The sequence below is a fragment of the Hylobates moloch genome, unplaced genomic scaffold, assembly GCF_009828535.3.
Source record: "Hylobates moloch isolate HMO894 unplaced genomic scaffold, HMol_V3 SCAFFOLD_22, whole genome shotgun sequence".
NCBI classification, from domain to species: Eukaryota; Metazoa; Chordata; class Mammalia; order Primates; family Hylobatidae; genus Hylobates; species Hylobates moloch.
The window spans coordinates 1,094,800-1,119,346 of NW_026652297.1; the positions used below are offsets into that span (position 1 = coordinate 1,094,800).

At 43.3% G+C, this 24,547-nt stretch overlaps 1 protein-coding gene across 14 annotated transcripts in view; it reads left to right on the forward strand.

Moving 5' to 3' along the window:
* SLC11A2 (solute carrier family 11 member 2) overlaps positions 1 to 24,547 on the forward strand; it is a 71,871-nt gene that overhangs the window by 42,107 nt on the left and 5,217 nt on the right. For 12 of the 14 annotated variants that reach the window (XR_009211684.1, XR_009211683.1, XR_004246245.2 and 9 more), the window contains 14 exons: positions 565 to 713; positions 3,709 to 3,834; positions 4,549 to 4,668; positions 9,006 to 9,112; positions 10,013 to 10,083; positions 10,187 to 10,254; positions 12,461 to 12,616; positions 13,650 to 13,808; positions 14,809 to 14,895; positions 16,509 to 16,628; positions 17,087 to 17,236; positions 17,755 to 17,828; positions 18,479 to 18,632; positions 20,994 to 21,047. Coding sequence is in view for 11 of the 14 variants with exons in the window: in XM_058433641.1 (XP_058289624.1) it covers positions 565 to 713; positions 3,709 to 3,834; positions 4,549 to 4,668; positions 9,006 to 9,112; positions 10,013 to 10,083; positions 10,187 to 10,254; positions 12,461 to 12,616; positions 13,650 to 13,808; positions 14,809 to 14,895; positions 16,509 to 16,628; positions 17,087 to 17,236; positions 17,755 to 17,828; positions 18,479 to 18,632; positions 20,994 to 21,047 (1,595 nt within the window). In the remaining 3 variants the exon portion in view is untranslated. Of the gene's footprint in view, positions 1 to 564; positions 714 to 3,708; positions 3,835 to 4,548; positions 4,669 to 5,220; positions 8,829 to 9,005; positions 9,113 to 10,012; positions 10,084 to 10,186; positions 10,255 to 12,460; positions 12,617 to 13,649; positions 13,809 to 14,808; positions 14,896 to 16,508; positions 16,629 to 17,086; positions 17,237 to 17,754; positions 17,829 to 18,478; positions 18,633 to 20,993; positions 21,130 to 24,547 lie in introns of those variants that run through there. The other 2 variants (XM_058433642.1, XM_032144425.2) reach the window with 2 other exon arrangements.

Sequence of the window (24,547 nt, forward strand, 5' to 3'; positions counted from 1 at the left end):
TGTGGCAGGATTTGTAACTTGCACATTTTTTGAGAAGTCTGACAGAGGTATAATGTCCAAGGTCGATTCTTTGAGTAAGTCCTACCAAATATAGGAGGTGGGGAGGACATTTCGCTAGACGGGCCTAGTTCTTTTCTTTTAAAGCTAGGATTTTAGGTTACCAGGAGCTGGTCTGGGAATGTAATATTTTGAGCTCATATGTCAGTGTTTTTAGAGGAAAATGAAATAGCTCTAAAAATTCGCAAGTAAGAGTAGAAGTGTGGAAGTAGGAAAACCACTGTGAGTTAAAACTGATCTAGAGAATTGAGTGACTAGGGAGGGGGAGGGAGATAACTTTTTTAGTGTAGACTAAATTTTTTACTTCCTGAATTTTTAACCATGTGAATGTATTACTTATTCTAAAATGTACATTAAAAATAAACTATTCAAAATAAATTGAGCTAGAGTCAGGTTGGTCTCTTGTGCATTTAGATGTTAAACTATTTAATTTCAGTATACTAAGGATGAATTGTTACTGTATTTTGTTCATTTTTTACTAATTTATTTTCAAATCTGTTAATTCAGACAGTGTTTCTGGAGATCATGGGGAGTCTGCCAGTCTTGGTACCATCAACCCTGCCTATAGTAATCCCTCTCTTCCACAGTCCCCTGGGGACTCAGAGGAGTACTTTGCCACTTACTTTAATGAGAAGATCTCCATTCCTGAGGAGGAGGTTAGTATCAGGTCCTTGGAGGAGAACACTTGTCTGGGGAAAACCTGTGAGTGAAAGATCTGCTGGATGGCTCAAGTTCAGCAGCCTCAGGTCTAATTTTGGCTGGCAATCTCTGAAGACTGTAACACACACACACACACACACACACCCCTATCTATATATATCTCTGTCTATCTATCTGTCTGTCTATCTATCTATCTATCTGTCTGTCTATCTATCTATCTATCTATCTATATTGTTTACAGACACGGTCTCGCTCTGTCATCTAGGCTCCAGTGTAGTGGCACAACCATAGCCCACTGTAGCCTTGAATTCCTGCGGTCAAGTGATTCTCCCACTTCAGCCTCCCCAGTAGCTGGGACTATAGATGGCATGCCACCATGCCAGGCTCATTATTTTTATTTTTAGAGACAGAGTCTCACTATGTTGCCCAGGCTGGTCTTGAACTCCTGGCCTCAAGCTATCCTTCCTCTTGTTTGTTGATGAAAAAGAGTCAAACTCTGGCAGGGCCCAGGCTCACACCTGTAATCCCAGCACTTTGGGAGGCTAAGGCAGGAGGATCACTTGAGCCTAGGAGTTTAAGACCAGCCTGGCCAATATGGCGAAACCGGGTCTCTACAAAAAATACAAAAATTAGCTGGGCATGGTGGTATGCACCCGTAGTCCCAGCTACTCGGGAGGGTGAGGTGGGAGGATCACTTGAGCCCAGGAGGCAGAAGTTGCAGTGAGCCAAGATCATGCCATGGCACTCCACTCTGGGTAACAGAATGAGACCTCCTCTCAAAACCAAAAACCAAAACAAAACAGGCCGGGCACAGTGGCTCACACCTGTAATCCCAGCACTTTGGGAGGCCGAGACAGTCAGATCACCTGAGGTTAGGAATTCAAGGCCAGCTTGGTTAACATGGTGAAACCCTGTCTTTACTAAAGATACAAAAGTTATCTGGGTGTAGTGGTGGGTGCCTGTAATCCCAGCTACTCGGGAGACTGAGGCAGGAGAATCACTTGAACCTGGGAGGCAGAGGCTGCAGTGAGCCAAGATCGCACCACTGCACTCCGGCCTGAGTGACAGAGTGAGACTCTGTCTCAAAACAAACAAACAAACAAACAAGAGTCAAACTCTGTAAAATGTTTAAAGAGGTTTATTCTGAGCCAAATATGAGTGACCAAGGCCCGTGACACAGCCCCAGGACGTCCCGAGAACAAGTGCCCAAGGTGGTTGGGTTACAGCTTGATTTTATACGTTTCAGGGGTCAGAAGTTACAGGCAGACATCAGCCAATATATGTAAGATGTACATTGGTTCCATCAGGAAAGGTGGGACAACTTGAAGTGGGGAGGGGGCACCTTTCAGGTCAAAGGTGGATTTAAAGATTTTCTGATTGGAAATTGATTGAGGCTGGGTGCAGTGGCTCATGCATGTAATCCCAGCACTTTGGGAGGCTGAGGCGGGTGGATCGCTTGAGCCCAGGAGTTCGAGACCAACCAGCTTGGGCAACGTGATGAGATCTTGTCTCCAAGTAAAAAAAAAAAAAAAAAAAAAAAAATTAGTTGGGTGTAGTGGTGCACACCTGTGGTCCCAGCTACTTTGAAGGCTAAAGTGGGAGGATTGCTTAAGCCCAGGAGTTGGAGACCAGCCTGGGCAACATGGCAAAACCCCGTCTCTACAAAAATAAAAATAAATAAAAAAAAGAAATTGGTTGAAAGAGTTATTTTCTAAAGACCTGGTCTAAAATGAGGGGCTGTGGAGTGTCTAAAATGAGGGGTTGTGGAGACCAAGGTTTTTATTATGTAGGTGAAGCCTCTAGGTAACAAGCTTCAGAGAAAATAGATGTAAATGTCTTTTATCAGACTTAAAAAGGTACCAGACTCCTAGTTAATTCTCTCCTGGATCAGGAAAAGACCTGAAAACGGAAGGAGATTCTCTACATATTCTAGGTTTTGCTCATGAGAGACAGCTTTGCAGGGTCATTTCAAAATATACAAAGAAATATATCTTGGAGTAAAATACTCTGATTTCTTTCAGGGCCTGTTATCTGTCATGTGATGCTATGCTAGAGTCAGGTTGGAATTTGGCATGTTATTGCTACAAGGAATCTGCTTTGTCAGTTTTAAGATCTCTGGTTTTTATTTGTTTGTTTTTGAGACAGAGTTTCACTCTTCTTGCCCAGGCTAGAGGGCAGTGGTGCGATCCTGGCTCGCCACAACCTCCTCCTCCTGCGTGCAAGCGATTCTCCTGCCTCAGCCTCCTGAGTAGCTGGGATTACAGGCATGTGCCATTACGCCCACCTAATTTTGTATTTTTAGTAGAGACAGCGTTTCTCCCTGTTGGTCAGACTGGTCTCGAACTCCCAACCTCAGGTGATCCGCCCGCCTCGGCCTCCCAAAGTGCTGGGATTACATGCATGAACCGCTGTGCCTGGCCAAGATCTCTGTTTTAATGCTGGTCATTTGTGTCTGAATTCCAAAGGGAAGGGGGTATAATGAGGTTTGTCTGACCCCTCCCTCCCATCATGGCCTGAACTAGTTTTTCAGGTTTTCTTTGGAATGCCCTTGGTCAACAAGAGGATCCATTCAGTTGGTTGGGGGAGCTTAGAATTTTATTTTTGTTTGCTCTCAGTGTCCTAAGTAGTTGGACTATAGGCACACACCACACAGCACCATACCTGGCTTGTTTCCTTTTTAAAATGGTGGCTCTTGTCCTTTTTGGGAAGTGTTTGGGCACAGAGGTACTGATACTGTTATTCTGGTATTAGAATAAGAGGCTGATGGAACCTGCAGGTAAGGGAAAGGCTTTGACTTTGACAGAGAAGTGGCCAGCTTCTTAATAAAAAGTGGGTAAGATGGAGGTGAAACTTGGACACATGCAATATCTGACATTGTAAATCCTTTTTTCTTGTGAGGCTGGATTTTGTTGCTTCATATGTGATAACAGATCTATTACATCAGTAGTTCAATGGTGATGTTCAGTTTAATCTTTTTGCTCTCTTGTATAGCATTCTTGTTTTAGCTTTCGTAAACTCTGGGCTTTCACCGGACCAGGCTTTCTTATGAGCATTGCCTACCTGGATCCAGGAAATATTGAATCCGATTTGCAGTCTGGAGCAGTGGCTGGATTTAAGGTGAACATCTAGTCCTACCCCTGTCCTTTAAAGCACACAATACACTCTCATATCCTTTTCTCCACCCTGCATGTTGGATAGTAGCCTCAGGGGCTACATGCAGATACACTTCATTGGCAGTGGCTCTTATGTGTAAAGTACTTTCCATTTGGTCTTATTTTCATCCACATAGTTTCCTTGAACAAAGGAGAAACTGCATATAGGAGAAACTGAGGCTCAGAAAGGTACAAGGTGACTTAGCAGCTCATGTGCAAAACCTGATATAGAACTCAAGTCATTTGATTCTTGACCTGGGCTCTTTTTTTTTTTTTATTTTTTTGAGATGGAGTCTCGCTCTTTCGCCCAGGCCAGACTGCAGTGGCACTATCTCGGCTCACTGCAAGCTCCGCCTCCTGGGTTCACGCCATTCTCCTGCCTCAGCCTCCCGAGTAGCTGGGACTACAGGCGCCCGCCACTGCACCTGGCTAATTTTTTGTATTTTTAGTAGAGACGGGGTTTCACCATGTTAGCCAGGATGGTCTCGATCTCCTGACCTCGTGATCCGCCTGCCTCGGCCTCCCAAAGTGCTGGGATTACAGGCGTGAGCCACCGTGCCCGGCCACCTGGGCTCTTTTCTGAATGCAGTATTTACCACTCATGTTGCCAAACAACTAAACAAAGAAACAAACAAAAACTCAGTTGTTCAATGAATGTTACAGATTTTGTTCTTCTTAGTTGCTCTGGATCCTTCTGTTGGCCACCCTTGTGGGGCTCCTGCTCCAGCGGCTTGCAGCTAGACTGGGAGTGGTCACTGGGCTGCATCTTGCTGAAGTATGTCACCGTCAGTATCCCAAGGTGAGCAATGTATTGTCCTGTTTGTCTCTCACCCATGCCATAGGAATCTGTGTCTGGCAGTATGTGCTGGCCTCATTCTATAGTGAGACAGTCAAGGACTTGGGGGTCAGTGGCCCTGAAGACGGATGGTACCAACGGAAATACTGTAGCTTCTCCTGCTGCCAGGCCATGTTTTCCCCCTCCTTCAAAATCTAACTTGAGACTTGCATTTCCTAGAAGGTTTTCTTAGAAAAACTGTGTTACCATTCACTCTGGCTTCCAGTATCTAGCAATGCCCAGCCCATGGGGAGGAGGATACTCTCTCTAAGCACTTTTATTCATACCTTCATGTTACTCCATCAGTTTGCATTTTATATATGTTCTTTTTTTGTTTGACTTTGCCATCACTTTGAAAAAGTAAGTTATTTTCCTTTTACTACATACTGTATGTGACAAGATCTTTGGATTTGCTAATAATTATTTTTCAGTTTCCCCTCACCCCGGGGGCTACACTGTCCTCTGCAGCTTCCTTCTGGACATTTTGGGCCTTTCTTACCGTTGCCTAAGGTAAGAATGAACACTATGTCTGGAAGATATTTTTAACTTAGCTTTGTCTTTTGTTTCTTTTCCTGGGTGTGAGCAAAAAGTATCCTTATCTGCTTTTCAAAAAAATAAAAAAATCTTGATAATATCCCCATTTACTCTGATGTGATTATTACACATTATATGCCTATATCAAAATATCCCATATGCCCCATAATATATACACCTACTATGTACCCATAAAATTTTTAAAAAACAAACAAAACCTTGGTAATTTATAATCCTTCTAGCTTCTTTTTCTTTCTTTCTTTTTATTTTTTGAGACGGAATCTCACTCTGTCTCCCATAGTGGAGTTCAGTGATGTGATCATGGCTCACTGCAGCCTTGACGTCCCAGGCTCAAGCGATTCTCCTACCTCAGCCTCCCAAGTAGCTGGGACCACAGGCGAGCACGACCACACCCAGCTAATTTTTTTTTTTTTTTTTTGTAGAGATGAGGTATTGCTATGTTGTCTAGGCTGGTCTCAAACTCCTGGGCTCAGGCAGTCCTCCCACCACAGCTTCTCGAAGTGCTGGGACGACAGGCATGAGCCACTGCACCAAGCCTAGCTTCTCTTTCTTCGTACATGTTAATAGTTGCTTACTTCGTAATAATAATATATATATATTTTTTGAGACAGAATCTCACTCTGTTGCCCAGGCTAGAGTTCAGTGGTGTGATCTTGGCTCACTGCAGCCTCTGCCTCTTGCAGTGAGGTGATTCCAGGGATTCTCCTGCCTCAGCCTCCTGACTAGCTGGGATTACAGGCACGTGCCACCATGCCTGGCTAATTTTTGTGTTTTTAGTAGAGATGAGGTTTCACCATGTTGGTCAGGCTGGTCTCGAACTCCTGGCCTTAGGTGATCCGCCAGCCTTGGCCTCCCAAAGTTCTGGGATTACAGGCATGAGCCACCGTGCCCAGCCTGCTTTTTGTTTTGTTTTGTTTTGTTTTGTTTTTGTTTTTTTGAGACGGAGTTTCACTCTTTTACCCAGGCTGGAGTGCAGTGGCGTGATCTCAGCTCACTGCAACCTCCGCCTTTGGTTTCAAGCGATTCTCCTGCATCAGCCTCCCGAGTAGGTGGGATTACAGGTGCCTGCCACCATGCCTGGCTAATTTTTGTATTTTTAGCAGAGATGGGGTTTCACCATGTTGGCCAGGCTGGTCTCGAACTCCTGACCTTGTGATCCGCCCACCTCGGCTTTCCAAAGTGCTGGGATTACAGACGTGAACCACTGCACCTGCCCTTGTTTTGGTATTTTTGCGATGGAGTCTCGCTTTGTTGCCTAGCCTGGAGTGCAGTGGCATGATCTCAGCTCACCACAACCTCTGCTTCCCGGGTTCAATCTATTCTCCTGCCTTAGCCTCCTGAGTAGCTGGGACTACAGGCGCGCACCACCATGCCTGGCCAATTTTTGTATTTTTAATAGAGATGAGGTTTCACTATGTTGGCCAGGCTAGTCTCAAACTCCTGACCTTGTGATCTGCCAGCCTTGGCCTCCCAAAGTGCTGGGATTACAGGCGTAAACTACTGCGCCTGGCCCTGCTTTTTTTTTTTTTTTTTTTTTTTTTGAGACCAAGTCTAGCTTTGGGTACAGTGGTGTGATCTTGGTTTACTGTAACCTCTACCTCCCAAGTTTAAGCGATTCTCCTGTCTCAGCTTCCTGAGTAGCTGGGATTACAGGTGCGCACCGCCACACCCAGCACATTTTTGTATTTTTAGTAGAGACAGGGTTTCACCATGTTGGCCAGGCTGATCTCAAACTCCAGACCTCAAGCGATTCGCTTGCCTCAGCCTCCCAAAGTGCTGGGATTACAGATGTGAGATACTGTGCCTGGCCTGTTTTTTTTTTTTTTTTTTTTTTTTTGAGATAGGATCTTGCTCTATTACCCAGACTAGAGTTCAGTGGCACAATCATGGCTGACTATACCCTTGACCTCCCAGGCACAAGCAGCCTTCCTACCTCAGTCTCTTGATTAGCTGGGACCACAGGTGTGCACCACAATACCCAGCTATTTTTAAAATTTTTTGTAGAGACAGGGTTTTGCCATGTTGTCCAGGCTGGGCTCGAACTCCTGGGCTCAAGTAATCCTCCCACCTCTGCCTCCCAAAGTTCAGGGATTATAGGTGTGAGCTACCACGGGTGACCTGACACATTTTTTGGATATTAGCTATCTGGAGGTGTTTTTTCTGGCTAACTAAATAACTAAATTTTATTTTCAGCTGTATTGTTTGGCCAGATTAGCTTCTGACTTTATTATATGCCACCCAATTCCAACCATCTTCCCTTGAGTCCTTTTGCATACCTGTTCTTTTTCACTTGCTTGGGCATTATTATTACGTTAAAGGTGACTCCAGCCTTTTCTGTTGTTATGGTGGTGGTTTGTTGAGACAGTCTTGCTCTGTCTGTTGCCCACTGGAGTGCAGTGGCATGCATAGCTCACTGCAGCCTTGACCACTGGGGCTCAGGCTGTCCTCCTGCCTCATCCTCTCAAGTAGTTGGGACTACAGGCGTATGCCATCATGCCTGGATACTTTTGTACTTTTTTTTTTTCTTTAATTTTTATTTTAGGTTTGGAGATGGATACATGTGAAGGTTTTTTTTTTTGTGTGTGAAAGCAAGTTTATTAAGAAAATAAAGGAATAAAGAAAGGCTATTCTGTAGGCAGAGCAGTCACATGTGAAGGTTCGTTACATAGATAAACACGTGTTATGGGATTTGTTGTACATATTATTACATCACCCTGATATTAAGCCCAGTACCCAATAGTTATCTTTTCTGCTCCTCTCTCTCCTCCCACCCTCCCCCATCAAGTAGTCTTGTTGTTTCTGTCTGTGTGTTCATAAGTTCCTATTTTGCTCCCGATTTTTGTACTTTTTGTAGAGATGGGGTTTTGCCATGTTGCCCAGGCTGGTCTCAAACTCCTGGGCTTAAGGGATCTGTCTACCTTGGCATCCCAAAGTGCTAAGATTACAGGCATGAACCACTGTGCCTGGTCGACCCCAACCTTTTTTTTTTTTTTTTTTTTTTTGAGACGGAGTCTTGCTTTGTTGTCCAAGCTGGAGTACAGTGGCACGATCTCGGCTCACTGCAACCTTCACTTCCCAGGTTCAAGCAATTCTCCTGCCTCAGCCCCCCGAGTAGCTGGGATTACAGGCTTGCACCACCATGCCCAGCTAATTTTTGTATTTTTAGTAGAGACAGGGTTTCACCATGTTGGCCAGGCTGATCTTGAACCCTGACCTCAGGTGATCCACCTGCCTCAGCCTCCCACAGTGCTGGGATTACAGGTGTGAGCCACCGCGCCCGGCCTGACCCCAACCTTTTCATGTTTGTTTTGCCTTCCCAGCTATGGTCAGGATAGATGTGTTCTTCTGCAGTCATTTAATATTCTTTCTTGACCCATATTTGGACTGTATTGGCATCCTTATTCTCCTCTAAAATTTTTAGGGTTGTTTTTAGGAAATTAAGTGGAAATTAGTAAATGGAAATTACGTTCTCCTCAAGTAGAAAGGAAAAAGAAGAAAGTAAGATGAATTACTGCCTTGACCTTCGTTCACAGGCTCTGCCACGTGGTAGCACACTTTTCCTTCTCCAGGTGAGAGCCACAGTGCAGTGATCGGCCAAGTGGAGGCACGTTCTGGTATTTCTTCTCTAGTCTAGAGGCTTATAAAGGACTGTTTATGGTTTAGTGCCAAAATGTGAATTCCAAATTGTGGAGGAATTTTTTAGAAATGATTAATCAGAACCATGTCTTTCTACTGTTTGGTGTTAGGTCCCACGAATCATCCTGTGGCTGATGGTGGAGTTGGCTATCATCGGCTCAGATATGCAAGAAGTCATTGGCTCAGCCATTGCCATCAATCTTCTGTCTGTAGGAAGGTGAGGGGTTTTCCTCTAGAAAGTAATCAGTGTTTTGCTGGATTTTGAAGTAGAGATAAAAACAAAAACCCAATTCATTTTTAATTTTGAAGACTCAATTGTTATTTCTTCTGTGGAACCTTTCTGGAAACAATTTCTTCTACCCTGGTAGATGTAGACCCTACATCTTCCATTTCCCATGGTGGGTTATGCTTACCTTTATTAGAATATGTGGCGTTTTGTGTCGCAATTATTGATTTGTATGTCGTTTTATGCCACTAGATACTATCTTTTTTTAAAATTTTATTTGTTTATTTATTTTTTGAGGCAGAGTCTTTCTCTGTCACCCAGGCTGGAGTGCAGTGGTGTGATCTCGGCTCACTGCAACCTCCGCCTCCCAGGTTCAAGCAATTCTTGTGCCTCAGTCTCCTGAGTAGCTGGGATTACAGGCACCTGCCACCATGTCCAGCTAATTTTTGTATTTTTAGTAGAGACGGGGGTTTCACCATGTTGGCCAGGCTGGTCTCTAACTCCTGACCTCAGGTCTAGAAATGCTCGCCTCAGCCTCCCAAAGTGCCGGTATTACAGGCGTGAGCCACTACACCCAGCCCCCACTGGATACTGTCTGTCTAATCCTATAAAATTCTATCTGTCTAACTCCATGAGGGTAAGACCCAAACTTTTCAGCTTTGTATCCTAAGAGTGACATAGCAGACTCTCAATCAAAGTTTAAATGAATGTAATTCAGTTGATGCTGTTACCCCACTTTACCCAAGGCTTGGTTTTCCGCCATTGTCCCTCCTCCCTCAAATCCTAGCTTCTCCAAATGTTCTCTATCTGGAGAGCTGTTGGGAAAAGAGTGTTTTTCGATGTTTCCTTTCTTTCTGTCTCTCTGACTTCCATATCTCATCTCTGACCTAGGATTCCTCTGTGGGGTGGCGTTCTCATCACCATTGCAGATACTTTTGTATTTCTCTTCTTGGACAAATATGGTAAGGAGAGTGGGAATGGGAGGGTCAAAGGAGCTGCTCTCTGTCATGTGGCAGATGGGGAAGTCTGCCTTCTCTGAGCTCACTGCTGCCTTTTTTCCTTTAGGCTTGCGGAAGCTAGAAGCATTTTTTGGCTTTCTCATCACTATTATGGCCCTCACATTTGGATATGAGGCAAGTGGTACAGAGTATTCGTTAGCTTCTTAAAATAAGTTTTTGTGTTTTTTTTTTTTTAGCCTTTTATTATAAAAGACAGTAATAATGCTAGTATGGTTCACTTATAGTAGGTGTATCAACAAAAAGCCATTTTTTCCCTGGGCCAATTTTAAAGGAATATGATCCATAGCAAAGATTAGTGTGCAGAAAGGCCTGTAGGGACTCCCAGGTTTAAAATGACTAGATATTTTAGGGCTTTCCAGACTAGATTCCTTGGTCCCAAGTTGACCATCTGACAACAGAACAGCCATGGATAGGGTTAATTAAGGAGGGGGTTGCAGGGTTATTCTTGGCTGTTAACTTAGAGGAGTTCTGCTTTTGCTCATCCTGGTTTATATTAATTGCAGCTTGAACTTTCCCAATATTAAAACAGTTAATGAATTATATGAAATATACTGGATATTTCCTGGTTTGTGCCCCAACCCAGAAACTCCTTAGAGTCACTAACATTATTTGCAGTACTAGCACCTTTCTTTGTACAATTCTTGTAAACTGATTTCTGCTTACTGGTCTGGCTGAACTTTAAAAAATATATGTAATCTATGAGTTGATTATGCCTCTTGGCCTAAGGCTTCCAAGAGAAATACTGAACTGGGGAAGAGTAGATATGAGAGTGTTTAAGGATGAGTCTCATTACACACGTACTAGTGGCAAACAGCAAGTGATTTTTAAATGAACATGAGTGAACAAAAGTATGCTACGTATGGATAATAAAAATTGATTCTATATTCTTTTTTAATTTTTAGAGTTTTATTTATTTATTTATTTTTGAGCCAGAGCGTTGCTCTGTCATGCAGGCTAGAGTGCAGTGGGTGTGATCTTGGCTCACTGCAACCTCCGCCTCCCAGGTTCAAGTGGCTCTTGTGCCTCAGCCTCCCAAGTAGCTGGGATTATTGGCATGGACCACCATGCCTGGCTAACTTTTTGTATTTTTAGTAGAGATGGGGTTTCTCTATGTTGACCAGGCTGGTCTTGAACTGCTGACCTGAAGTGATCTGCCCATCTTGGCCTCCCAAAGTGCTAGGATTTCAGGTGTGAGCCACCGTGCCTGGCCCTGGTTGTATATTTTTGAGCCTATTTCATAGGAATTACTAATAACCACAAGTCCCTTAGCAGCTTTTTCTTTTTTCTTTTCTTTCTTTTTTTTTTTTTTTTTTGAGATGGGGTCTCCCTCTTTCACCCAGGCTGGAGTGCAGTGGTGCGATCTTGGCTCACTGCAACTTGCACCCCCAGGTTCAAGTGATTCTCCTGCCTCAGCCTCCCACGTAGCTGGGATTACAGGTGCCCACCACTGTGCCTGGTTAATTTTTGTATTTTTCGTAGAGACGGGGTTTCACTATGTTTGCCAGGCTGGTCTTGAACTCATGACTTCAGGTGATCCACCCGCCTTGGCCTGCGAAAGTGCTAGGATTACAGGCATGAGCCACCGTGCCTGGCCTTTTTTTTTTTTTGAGACAGAGTCTCACACTATTGCCTATGCTGGAGTTCAGTGGCACGATCTCAGCTCACCTCCTGGGCTCAAGTGATCCTTCCACCTCAGCCTCCCTAGTAGCTAGTACTACAGGTATGCACCACCACACCAAGATAATTTTTGTAGAGATAAGGTTTTGTTGTGTTGCCAGGCTGCTCTTGAACTCCTGGGCTCAAGCAATCCACCTGCCTTGGTCTCCCAAAGTGCTGGGATTATAGGCGTGAGCCACCGCACCCAGCCCTTTCTTTAGAAATTAATTGTGTATCATACACATCTGTTTCATATATCTAAGATGTGTTGTAAACTATCCGGATACTCGGTCTTGAATTCTCTGGCCCCTGGTAGTAAGCCCCTTATGTTGCTTGGTCCTGTGATGATTCTATATTCCTCATTATCTGAGGTAGTTGCAGAAGAAAAGATTGTGGCCAGGTGTGGTGGCCTGTAATCCCAGCACTTTGGGTGGCTGAGGTGGGAAGATTGCTTGAACTTGGGAGATTGAGGTTTCAGTGAGCTGTGATCATGCCACTGCATTCCAGCCTGGGTGACAGAGAAGGATCCTATCTCAAAAAATATAAAAATAAAGAAAGAAGAAGGGATTGTAAGGGATAAGGGATGCTAACTGTTCCCTAGTACTATGTTACTCCCCTGTTTCACGTTCCTGTAAAGGCTAATCATTGTTATGTTGGTATGTAGTATGTTACAGTGAAACCCAGCCAGAGCCAGGTACTCAAGGGCATGTTCGTACCATCCTGTTCAGGCTGTCGCACTCCACAGATTGAACAGGCTGTGGGCATCGTGGGAGCTGTCATCATGCCACACAACATGTACCTGCATTCTGCCTTAGTCAAGGTGAGCAAGGCCCTTATCTCCTTCACCTCCTAGACAGTTCATGGGATCTTTTCCTTTAATTGCAAGGGACACAAAGTTAGTTTACAATTATTAGGACCATGAAGGAGCAAGGTATTTTCCAAGCCTGGACATTTATAAACTCCATATACTTAGATGCTGTTTTTATCACCAAATTGACCAGAGATTACTAACTGCATAAAGCAGGTGGGGCTAAAGTTCTTTTTTTTTTTTTTTTTTTTTTTTTAAGTGAGATGGAGTCTCTGTTGCCCATGCTGGAGTGCAGTGACGTGATCTCTACTCACTGGAAACCTCTGCCTCCCGGGTTCAAGCGATTTTCGTGCCTCAGCCTCCCGAGTACCTGGGATTGCAGGCGTGCACCACCACGCCTGGCTAATTTTTCTATTTTTAGTAGAGATGTGGTTTCACCATGTTGGCCAGGCTAGTCTCGAACTCCTGAGCTCAAGCAATCCACCCACAGTGGCCTCCCAAAGTGCGGGGATTACAGGCCTGAGCTACTGCACCCAGCTGGGACTAAAGTTCTTCATAAAAGTTTGGAAGTGCATCAAGTCTCTTGTGTTTAAATTTCAAAAGCTCGAGTGGCCTTATGGAGGTCAGGAGTAAAGGAGCCCAAACAGGCTTTTACCGTCAGTATTATGTAGTAGTTTGCTGGGAGATTTCAGAAACCTTTATAAATAGGTATATGCACACCTTAGGACTGAAATCAGGTCGTTTTTATAGGTCAGTGGTCCTTCCAGCCACTGAGAGTAACTGAGAGCTCAGTAGTCACGTAGTCTCTGTTCCCTCTTTGGGGAATGTACAGTTCAACGAAAGGGCATGAAGTTCTTTCTTCTCCCCCCATACGAAGTTCTTAATTGCTCAGTGAACTAGGATGTAGGTGAGTGTTGGATCTCTCACTTTTCGTCTGGTCAACTATTTGTCCCCTAAATCTCTCAGCTGACTCCAAACTCCTGAAATGTCACAAGGAAACTTGTTCTAACTGGTCAAAAAGTGACTGCTGTTGTTATCTTTCTAGTCTAGACAGGTAAACCGGAACAATAAGCAGGAAGTTCGAGAAGCCAATAAGTACTTTTTCATTGAATCCTGCATTGCACTCTTTGTTTCCTTCATCATCAATGTCTTTGTTGTCTCAGTCTTTGCTGAAGCATTTTTTGGGAAAACCAACGAGCAGGTGGTGAGTAAACCAGGGTTATGGGTGGTAGTGAATATGAGGGTAAAGTGAAGACTGCAATGGGATGGGGAAGGAAAATACCTCATTCTAGTGTTAATGTTCAGGAGAAATAATCTCTAGCTTCTCCTCTGCCCCCCAAAATCACCGTGCACCAGTCAGAGTCTACAGTATGGGGCTGACCAAGCCTGGACCCTCTTTCTCAGCTTTTGTTTGGGAGTAGTCAACAAACAGAAAACAGAAACTGTGATGATGACAGACTTTGTCTTGTCATTTTGAATTCTGTATCAATCTTGATTTCTGATTACCTATGTAGTGCTTTTTTTGAGATGGAGTCTTGCACTGTCGTCCAAGCTGGAGTGCAGTGGCACAATCTTGGCTCACTGCAACCTCCACCTCCTGGGTTCAAGCGATTCTCCTGCCTCAGCCTCCTGAGTAGCTGGGATTACAGGTTCCTGCCACCACACCCAGCTAATTTTTTGTAATTTTAGTAGAGATGGGGTTTCACCATGTTGGCCAGGCTGGTCTCAAACTCCTGACCTCAAGTGATCCGCCTGCCTCGGCCTCTCAAAGTACAGGATTACAAGCGTGAGCTCCTGTGCCTGGCCTGCCTATGTAGTTTTGATCACCATTTGTTTCCCATCTATGGAACCTCTGACTCCTCTGTCTGCTTTGACTGAGGATTCTATTCTGGGTGTTCTCTCATGTCTGAAGCCTTCTTCAGAGGCTCTCCTCCTGTCATCATTTAAAGTACCCCAGCGTTTGTACATTATTACCATGCACACTGTAACTCAGTAAAGATTTTTGATGACCTGTGGGTGTAGAAGGATTGTAGAGGAAGATCCTAGATGACATTGCTGCCAGTCTCTGCCCACGTCACAGCATATATCCAGTGTTTTCCCTCCAGCCTGCCTCTCACAGATGATTGTGTATGATATGTAGGAGAGCTCTTACTTGGTCCTTGCTTTTGAAACAAAAGTTGCTCTTGAATTGCTTTGGGTTCTAGGTTGAAGTCTGTACAAATACCAGCAGTCCTCATGCTGGCCTCTTTCCTAAAGATAACTCGACACTGGCTGTGGACATCTACAAAGGGGTAAGCATGTTTGGATTTGTGATCTTTGTTCCTGAATCAATATTTTTAGCATAGTATGTGGTCTTTTTTGTGACTTCACTTCAGATATGAGCATCTCTCCTCTGGAGTGTCATTTATTTCAGAGTTCCAGACACCAGACAAGCATTTTGGAGGAAATGGGAAGGAATAGAGGATCAGTTGAAAAGATACATGATACAGGCCGGGTGCGGTGGTTCACGCCTGTAATCCCAGCACTTTGGGAGGCTGAGGCGGGTGGATCACTTGAGCTCAGGAGTTCAAGACCAGCCTGACCAACATGGTGAAACCCTGTGTCTACTAAAAACAAAAATACAAAAATTAGCTGGGTGTGGTGGTGGGCACCTGTAATCTCAGCTACTCAGGAGGCTGAGACACGAGAATCGCTTGAACCTGGAAGGCAAAGGTTGCAGTGAGCCGAGATCGGGCCACTGCACTCTAGCCTGGGCGACAGAGTAAGACTCTGTCTTTAAAAAAAGAAAAGAAAAGAAAAAAAAGATGCAGTATACACCCCAGCTTTTTTTTTTTTTTTTCTGAGACAAGGTCTTGCTCTGCTGCCCAGGCTGGGGTACAGTGGCTCGATCATGGCTCACTGCAGCCTCCACCTACCTGGTCCAAGTGATTTTCCCATCTCAGTCTTTTGGGTAGTGGGACTATAGGCAAGCACCACCATGCTTGGCTAATTTTTTTTTTTTTTTTGAGACAGAGTTTTGTTCTTGTTGCCCAGGCTGGAGTGCAGTGGCGTGATCTTGGCTCACTGCAATCTCTGCCTCCTGGGTTCAAGTGGTTCTCCTGCTTCAGCCTCCCAAGTAGCTAGGATTACAGGTGTGCGCCACCACACCCAGCTAATTTTGTATTTTTAGTAGAGATGGGGTTTCTCCATGTTGGTCAGGCTGGTCTCGAACTCCTGACCTCAGGTGATCCACCCCCCTCGGCCCCCCAAAGTGCTGGGATTACAGGTGTAAGCCGCCATGCCTGGCCTTGTATTTTTTTTTTTTTTTTGGTAGAGTCAGGGTGTTTGCCATGTTACCCAGGCTTGTCTCAAACTCCTGGGCTCAAGGGATTCTCCAACCCTGGCCTCCCAGAGTGCTGGGATTACAAGTGTGAGCCACCCCACCCAGCCCCAAGAAAGTGTTCTTAGTAAAGTGTTTTTACTGGAGTCTCTCAGTTCTTTTATGCTGGTTACATTGTGATCCTCCAACAGTAGAATATATAGTGTGTAGCATTTCACAAATTTATTTGATATTTCCCTGTACTTCTATTGCCATTTTCCAGAATAGTGTGTAAAGGAATATAATTTGGGGAGTGTGGTGTAGACCTCTTCTTTTTTTTTTTAATATTTTAAGATGGAGGTTTAGGAGCTTGGAGAAGAGAAAGGACTAGGCAGAGAAACGAAGGAGCATCCAGTAAAGTTTAGATTGAAAGCTTCTAGAATGAGGTCAGGACTTGAGCCTAGCCTCTGGCACAGTGCCCAGCACAGCACTTGGTGTTGGTGGTGCATAGCAAAGAAAGGAGAAATGCCACAGGGAACTGCTGTTTTGGATATTGTCTGAGCAGATGATTGACACAATCATATCCTTCTTCTTGGCCTCTCACAGGGTGTTGTGCTGGGATGTTACTTTGGGCCTGCTGCACTCTACATTTGGGCAGTGGGGATCCTGGCTGCAGGACAGAGCTCCACCATGACAGGAACCTATTCTGGCCAGTTTGTCATGGAGGTATGTGCTGGTATAGGATAGAGGGAGATAACACAACCCTTTTGTTTTCTTCTTTTTTTTTTTTTTTGAGATGGAGTCTCACTCTTGTCACCCAGGCTGGAGTGTAATGGCACAATCTCGGCTCACTGCAACCTCCACCTCCCGGGTTCAAGTGATTCTTCTGCCTCAGCCTCCCGAGTAGCTAGGATTACAGGCTCTGGCCACCACACTCGGCTAATTTTTTGTATTTTTAGTAGAGATGGGGTTTCACCATGTTGGCCAGGCAGGTCTTGAACTCCTGACCTCAAGTGATCTACCCGCCTTGGCCTGTCAAAGTGCTGGGATTACAGGCGTGAGCCACTGCGCCTGGCCCCTTTTGTCACTTAATCCCATTCTTCTGAGGTCTCTCCTGAACGTCCCCAAAACTTTTTTTTTGTTTCCTGTTGCAGAGAGTCATCTGCTCCTATGTTTTCTTCCAGGGATTCCTGAACCTAAAGTGGTCACGCTTTGCCCGAGTGGTTCTGACTCGCTCTATTGCCATCATCCCCACTCTGCTTGTTGCTGTCTTCCAAGATGTAGAGCATCTAACAGGGATGAATGACTTTCTGAATGTTCTACAGAGCTTACAGGTGAGGAGGAATCTGAGGAAACCCACATCCTAGTTATTCAGGTAGCATTATGTACTGCCCTTAGGTACCAAGCCTAGCTGGGTGCTGGCGGGATACTGAGAGGAAGACAGAGGCATGGTTGTGGTCTGCAGTAAATGTATATGAACTCCTTGGCATCTAAAAGCATTTTAGAAATAGTTGGTTTTTTAAACCTGTTGAATGGGAACTATGAACTTTACTTGCATATGGGACGCAAAATTGTAGTTCATTAATGCAAGCAAATGTTAAATGAACATATAGGGCACTGCGCTAGGTCCTGTGGAGGTTAAGGAGACAGGTCACGTACAAAGGTTTGTATGCTAGGTTCATGACAGCTCTACAGGATTCAGCATAATGCCCGAGCATGTTGGGATGATAGGAATAATTATTTCTCATGGAGTAGTTGGGCAGCATTTATGTTTCCCTTTGATTAATTGTGCTGTTCTCTAGGGTGATACAAGGACCCATAGTAATCCCATCTGATCTTCTTTCTTTTCCAGCTTCCCTTTGCTCTCATACCCATCCTCACATTTACGAGCTTGCGGCCAGTAATGAGTGACTTTGCCAATGGACTGTGAGTGTACTCCTCTTCATTCCCAAAGGGGATGCTGATATGGGGAAAGGGTATCTTCATGCAGTAGGCCAGTCAGACGTGAGACACAGAGGGAAGCGATATGCTTTGAGAGGTGATTGCTAGCTGCTTCCTCTTTGGCTTAGAGAATGGAAACTGTGAATACAGTAAAGGAAGAGAAAGCACGTCTTTCATTTGGAGGGGAGAGAAAGTTCAGCTTTTACAGCATAACTCTTCAGCTTCAGCCACTGAAGTTTGAGGCACCTTAATTCTTTGTTAAATGATCTTAACAAGAAAGGCATAAGTTAGTACCTTTTATGTATATCTTTAAAGGATATTAGGTATCTGAAGTGACTTGTTGCATTTCTGGGAATGTTAATAAAATGGCTCATTGCATTTCTAGGCCTTGTTGCATCTCTAGGGACTTAAATATTAGGGATTATTTGTTGGTGTCTTTTCCCCCTTCTTTCTCCCTGTCTGTCAGCATCTAACTTTGGGTGATTTAACTTAGACTTATGAAGAATCTTTTTTTTTTAAATTAAGAACAATTTTTCCATTCATTTTGAACTGCCTGTAATTCCCGTCCTGTTTCCTCTTCTGTCTGTGGCCAAGTTGGATTATTCCACCAGTGACTGTGCTGATTTCTTTTACAGAGGCTGGCGGATTGCAGGAGGAATCTTGGTCCTTATCATCTGTTCCATCAATATGTACTTTGTAGTGGTTTATGTCCGGGACCTAGGACATGTGGCATTATATGTGGTGGCTGCTGTGGTCAGTGTCGCTTATCTGGGCTTTGTGTTGTACTTGGTAAGTCCAGCCTGGAAGAGCAGGGGCATAGGTATCAGGGGTGGTAGAGGTGGGGTTCACTGACATTCAGAAATGAACAGACCCAGGCTGAGCACAGTGGCTCATGCCTATAATCCCAGTACTTTGGGAGGCTGAGGCGAGAGGATTGCTTGAATCCAGGAGTTAGAGACCAATCTGGGCAACATAGTAAGACTCTGTCTCTACAAAAAAAGAGAAATGAACAGACCCAAAAGAGCACATAACAATCTACCTCCAGGTGATCGAGACAGTTTATATGGAATTGTCAAATCAGCTGTTTACAAAATATTTCTAACCATAAAATTCACTTTGGTTACTAAGATTTGTCATTTTCCAATTTCTGTCACTTCTGTAGTTTCCATTCTTAGTAATTCCTAACAAGAGAGTATAGTATGTTTGAGGAACTAAAAGAAGGGTAGCAGTACAGAGTGTGGAGAACGGTACAAAACAGAGGTGGAGAATGGGGCATGCAGTGTGATTTAGAGATTCGGGGTGGGACACATGCGGCGCACAGCCCCGCTCAGCTCCATCACTTACAAGCTTCCAAGGAAATAAGTAAATAGTGATAGTCTCCCCTTGACTCTCATTCTAGAGTCATTTTTAAAAATCATGGTTATAAAACTATAGCTACATGAAAAAGGTATGTAAAATTTATATTCCAATTATAAAAAATTTTTTTAAAAGTCTAGAATTATATAAAAATGGCAATATAATTGTTGTAGGAAGCTAGGGTTATAGATATATTCTTCTCTATTTTCCAAATCTTTAACATTGCTTATATTAATGAAAAACAGCCAAAATAACAACAGATCCATTTCCCTGTTCTATACAGGTTTCTTTGAAAAGACACAGGGGTTAGGGATAAGGAATAGTAGAATTTATACCATTTTTGCTGCAGAGAATGGCTAAAGATGGAGGCTGGAAACCTGCTGTTAATCTCTAGAACACTTCCCCACACCAGTGTGCCACACATTAGATACTTTATTGAGAAAATCACTTCAGTAAATGTTGAAAAATTATTTCCTAGATTGATAGATCTCTTCTTTTTTTCTTCCCAATAAACTTTGGGCACACAAAGACTGTACTGACCCTATGATCTAGGAACTTAACTTCAAGGAAAACCAAGTAACTGAATATGTCCTTGACAGGAATTGTTTTTAAAAATTCACTATAGAAGTTAGGGGGATCCTTTCAGAATGCAAATTGGATATGAAGGTGCCAGTTTGTCCTCAGTCAGCCTAAGGCTAATGAGTTTGTTGAAGACCCATTTTTATTATTATTTTTGAGACAGAGTTTTTCTCTGTCACCCAAGCTGGGGTATAGTGGCACGATCTTAGCTCACTGCAACCTCTGCCTCCTGGGTTTAAGCGATTCTCCTGCCTTAGCCTCCTGAGTAGTTGGGACTACAGCCACGTGCTACCATGCCTGGCTAATTTTTGTATTTTTCGTAGAGATGGGGTTTTGCCATGTTGGCCAGGCTGGTCTCAAACTCCTGACCTCAGGTGATCCACCTGCCTCAGCCTCCCAAAGTGTTGGGATTACAGGCGTGAGCCACCGCGTCTGGCCTGAAGACCCATTTTTAGAGGAGAGGGCTGATTCTAGAGTGGGTTACTGCTGTTTAGCTTCAAAACAGGAACTTCATAGAGCAGCTGAGGAGACTACACCAATTGTATTAGTCTGTTAGTCATTCTCCTCATCATGGGGAGGACTGAGGAAAAGTGGACTTCCAAGAATTTACAGTTGGGTAAAAGAAACAAACAACAGGCTGGATGAGGTGGCTCACGCTTGTAATTTCAGTGCTTTGGGAGGCCGAGCCAGGAGGATTACTTGAGGTTAGGAGTTTCAGACCAGCTTGAGAAATATAGCAAGACACCCTGTCTCTACAAAAAAAATTAAATTAGGTGGGCATGGTGGTGTGCGTCTGTAATCCTGGCAACTCAGGAGGCTGAGGAGGGAGGATTGCTTGAGCCCAGGAATTCGAGGCTTCAGTGAGCTATGATTGCACCACTATACTCCAGCCTGAGCAATAGAGGAAGACCTTGTCTCTAAAATGTAAAATAATAATAAAGATTAAAAAAAAAAAAGGAAAACCACAGACACAAAGCAGTAAGAACAGAGAAATTCAATATTAAAAATAGTATGGACAAACTTTGTTGAGGAAGGCAGATGATTTTTTGAAGGGGGAGTGGGGTTGAGAGAATGACTTGTACAACCCTTGGTGGTAGAAGATGGGCACAGCTGGATGTTCAAGGAAGGGAGCAGGTTTTCATTTGAGAAGTGCTGTGTGAGCAGTCATGGCTCTTCAAAGAGCCTGGTGAATGATGACCATGTTTTGTCTTTCAGGGTTGGCAATGTTTGATTGCACTGGGCATGTCCTTCCTGGACTGCGGGCATACGGTAAGCATCTCTAAAGGCCTGCTGACAGAAGAAGCCACCCGTGGCTACACTAAATAACACTGGATTAGTCTGTCTTCTGCAGGTAGCCATCAGAGCCAGTGTGTTTCTATGGTTTACTGTGTGAACATAGCCAAAAGTATGTGCCGTTGCACAGACTGTGTTTATGACTCAACCGTTGGTTGGAAAAGACTTTGTTTCATGTGTGTTTGAAAGATGGAATTATTTTTTTCTTCCTGACCTAACCTTGGAACTGGATTAGGGTGGGATCTTTGAAAAGCTGACATTTGCTGCTATCATTCCAACACTAAATTCTTAAGTAGTTGCCCAAGGGCCAGCTCAGTTTATCCTTTGGAGAGACAAGGATATGCATGATTCTTAACCAGGCTATATGTTAAAAAAAAATTGGAAAATGAAATACATTTTTTTATTATACAAACTACAGAATGAGTATGCAAGTTTTATTTATCAAAATGTAATGGATTTTTAAAGGCTGAGAAATTTTCCTTATACATACCTTTTCAATTATTATACCAAATTCTCAACTAGAATAGCTTCCTCCATATGAAATATAAAATGAAGAGACACCTATAGCTCTATCAGGCTTAGGATTCTTTGAACTTATTTCCACTTTAATTTCTCAGTGGAAGTTAAGAGGTTGAGAAAACAAAGAATGGGAAAAACTGACAACTAGCAAAACCAACACCACATCGCTAGGTGGTGCTTACTAATTACCTTCTCAGGATTTTCCTCAGATTGAAAAGCTTATGAGGATTTCTTGGGAGTCTTAATAACCTGCCTGTTAGTACAGAGCTTTCCTGATGATATTTACTCTTGAGCATGTGTAGTTGTAAAACCTTAACTTTCCTTCTCCGGGAGGGTGGTGATAGAAAAAGATGGTAGTATTTGTGAACTGATGTTCTCATGAAATGTTGAGGGTGGGGAGAAAAGACTTTAAGGGGGAAGGAGAGCCATCTCTTTTGTTCCTAAAAGCCACTTCTCACCAGAATCGTCCTGTTTTTCTGATGCACCGCTCTGCTTCATGCCAAGATGACTTGCGAGGCAATCTCAGGAGCTGTGGACTTAACCATTGCAAAGCACACTGTCTTTCTCAGCGTTCTCTGCAAGTCAGTAGGTGTCAGTATGGTTGCAAAGTTCACTGTCTCAGCAAGGTTGAACTGGGCTACCTCTCTACAGCTGTTTCCTCAGAGGGAAAAATCTTGAGACCAGATGGTGGAGCTCTGGAGTCAGAGGAAATGGGTGTCTTCAGCACGAAGCTGCTGCTTTTACTACTTCTGCCACTTCTGACATTTTTACATACTGAGCCTGAGATTGTGTGATTATCTCAAATCAAATCACTTTGATGGAGATAAATAATCAAAATTGTTTTATAGCCATTGGTTTTGGTGAGAACAGTAATGGGAAATGGTGTTGAAGGACTTCTCATTTTTGGAGCTTTCCTTCCAGAGTCATGGTTGATTGGTGTTCTCTGTTCATCTGAGCCCCCAGGAGCACTATTACTGATATTTGCACACAGTCAAAAGCACAGACTGGATGGATGGTCCTTTGTAAGGCATTTAAGGGTACACTACTGTGTTTCACTGACCATACATTTTTCTTAGCCCCTCAAGTAATATAGCACAGAGTCATGAATGACAATTCCCCTAACCATTCCTCTTCATATCTGCCTCTTCCCCTTACCATCGTAATTCCCCAAACTGGTCATAAAGGCACTGTGTGAAGATGTTGGGGACTGACATCTTAAGCTGTCACCTGGCTGCAGTAGGAAAGGCCAAACTGACAAAAAAAAAATTCTTTACAAAGATGATATGGTAACATGTATCTTTGCCCTGTGTCTGGGTGGGTCCAGTCAGTCTCAGATTTTCAAGCATTTAGGAGCCTAGGTAAAAGCTGTTAGTATTCTTTTAAAAGTTATATTTATGACTTTCAATGATGGAAAACTCCTTCCAATTAAATGGCATTTTATAATAATATGTGTGTACTTCACAGTGTTAAAAATACCCTCATACCTTATTGCATTTGATCCTCACAGAGAGAAAGTGCATTCTAACCAGTACTCTGGGTGCAATAAACAATACGTAGAAATTTAAGTCCTCCAGTTCCAGCATATCCAGTGAGTTTTGGCAGTGTGTTTATGTGGAATGTTTAAGGATATACAATTGTACTTTATATAAATTGGTTCTTGTTCTCCTTAAATGTGACATGAAATAATTGTGCTGCTACATTATACTGGAAATTAACAGGGGAAAAGGGAAGAGCTCTTAGCTCCCTTGAGGTTCTGCTAGTGGTGTTAGGAGTGGTTACAACTGAGCTTTTAGTAACCATTTAACCATATGTAAACTTGCTTTCTAATTAAAAAAAAATTTCTTTTTCCAATTTGGTTTCCTGGGTATTTTTTTAACCTTGAAATAATTTATTAATAGGGTTACAACAACTTTGATACAAAAATACTGAAACAGCAACTACCACCTGGAATGGCACACTAAGTCCACACTGTTAGGATTTTCTCCTTAGAAAGGATAGAGAAATAAATGGATTTAGTCCTCAGAAGGCTTGGATTATTTGCAGATACCAGGACATTAATTTCCATTTACCCACTTAGTCAAATAGTTTTACCATAGCTAAAGGTCACATCATTACCATGTTTAAACTTGGGAAAAAAAAATTTATTCTGTTTTTCTCTAAGCTGAATATTTTCTACCTGTAGTTTATTTCACTGTTTCACTTTTACATTCTATATGTGCTGCCAATGAAAAATTAGTATTTGAAGAAAAACCAAACTCATTTAGCTTAAAAAGACCAAGGAGCATTTTGGCAGACCTGATATAAATGGAAATATTGACACCATTTATTAAAAACAAAGGCAGAGCTCAGGCACAGTGAACTTTATTAGACACATGACGGGAAAACTTGAGCCAGCACTTGATTTGTCCCAGGAGTGTCACCAGAACTTCATTTTCCCTTTCTCTGTTGCAAGCCTTTCCTGTAAGTAACACAGTGGAATTCATCTAGGAAGAATTTTGTTCTCCATGTTGTCCTTCCTCATTTAGTGCTCTCTCTTTACTTTGGATTTAATTTCAGAACTAAAATAGGATTCAGAACAATGTGAGGATCCTGTTTTGAAACATTTCCTTTAGCTCTGCCCTCTGGAATACCTTCTGCTCCTTCACTGGTAGGACCAATGAATCTAAATGTGTCAGCTTCTCTCAGCCCCTTAGCTTATGAATGTAAAAATGGCTAACTCAGTACTGTGTTCTAAGGCCTGGCCTGAACATTTGTATTATCTCATTTAATCCTTGTAACAACAAGAGGATCAGCCTCTATGTAGTTGAGTCAACTGGAAGGCCAAAAGTAACTTGCCCACATTTACATTACTAATGAAATGTGCAGTTGGCATTTGAACTCGCATAGTTTAACTCCAGAACCCATGTTTTCATTCCCAAACTATCCTGTGTAATATATAATATACCCTTCATGTTGGG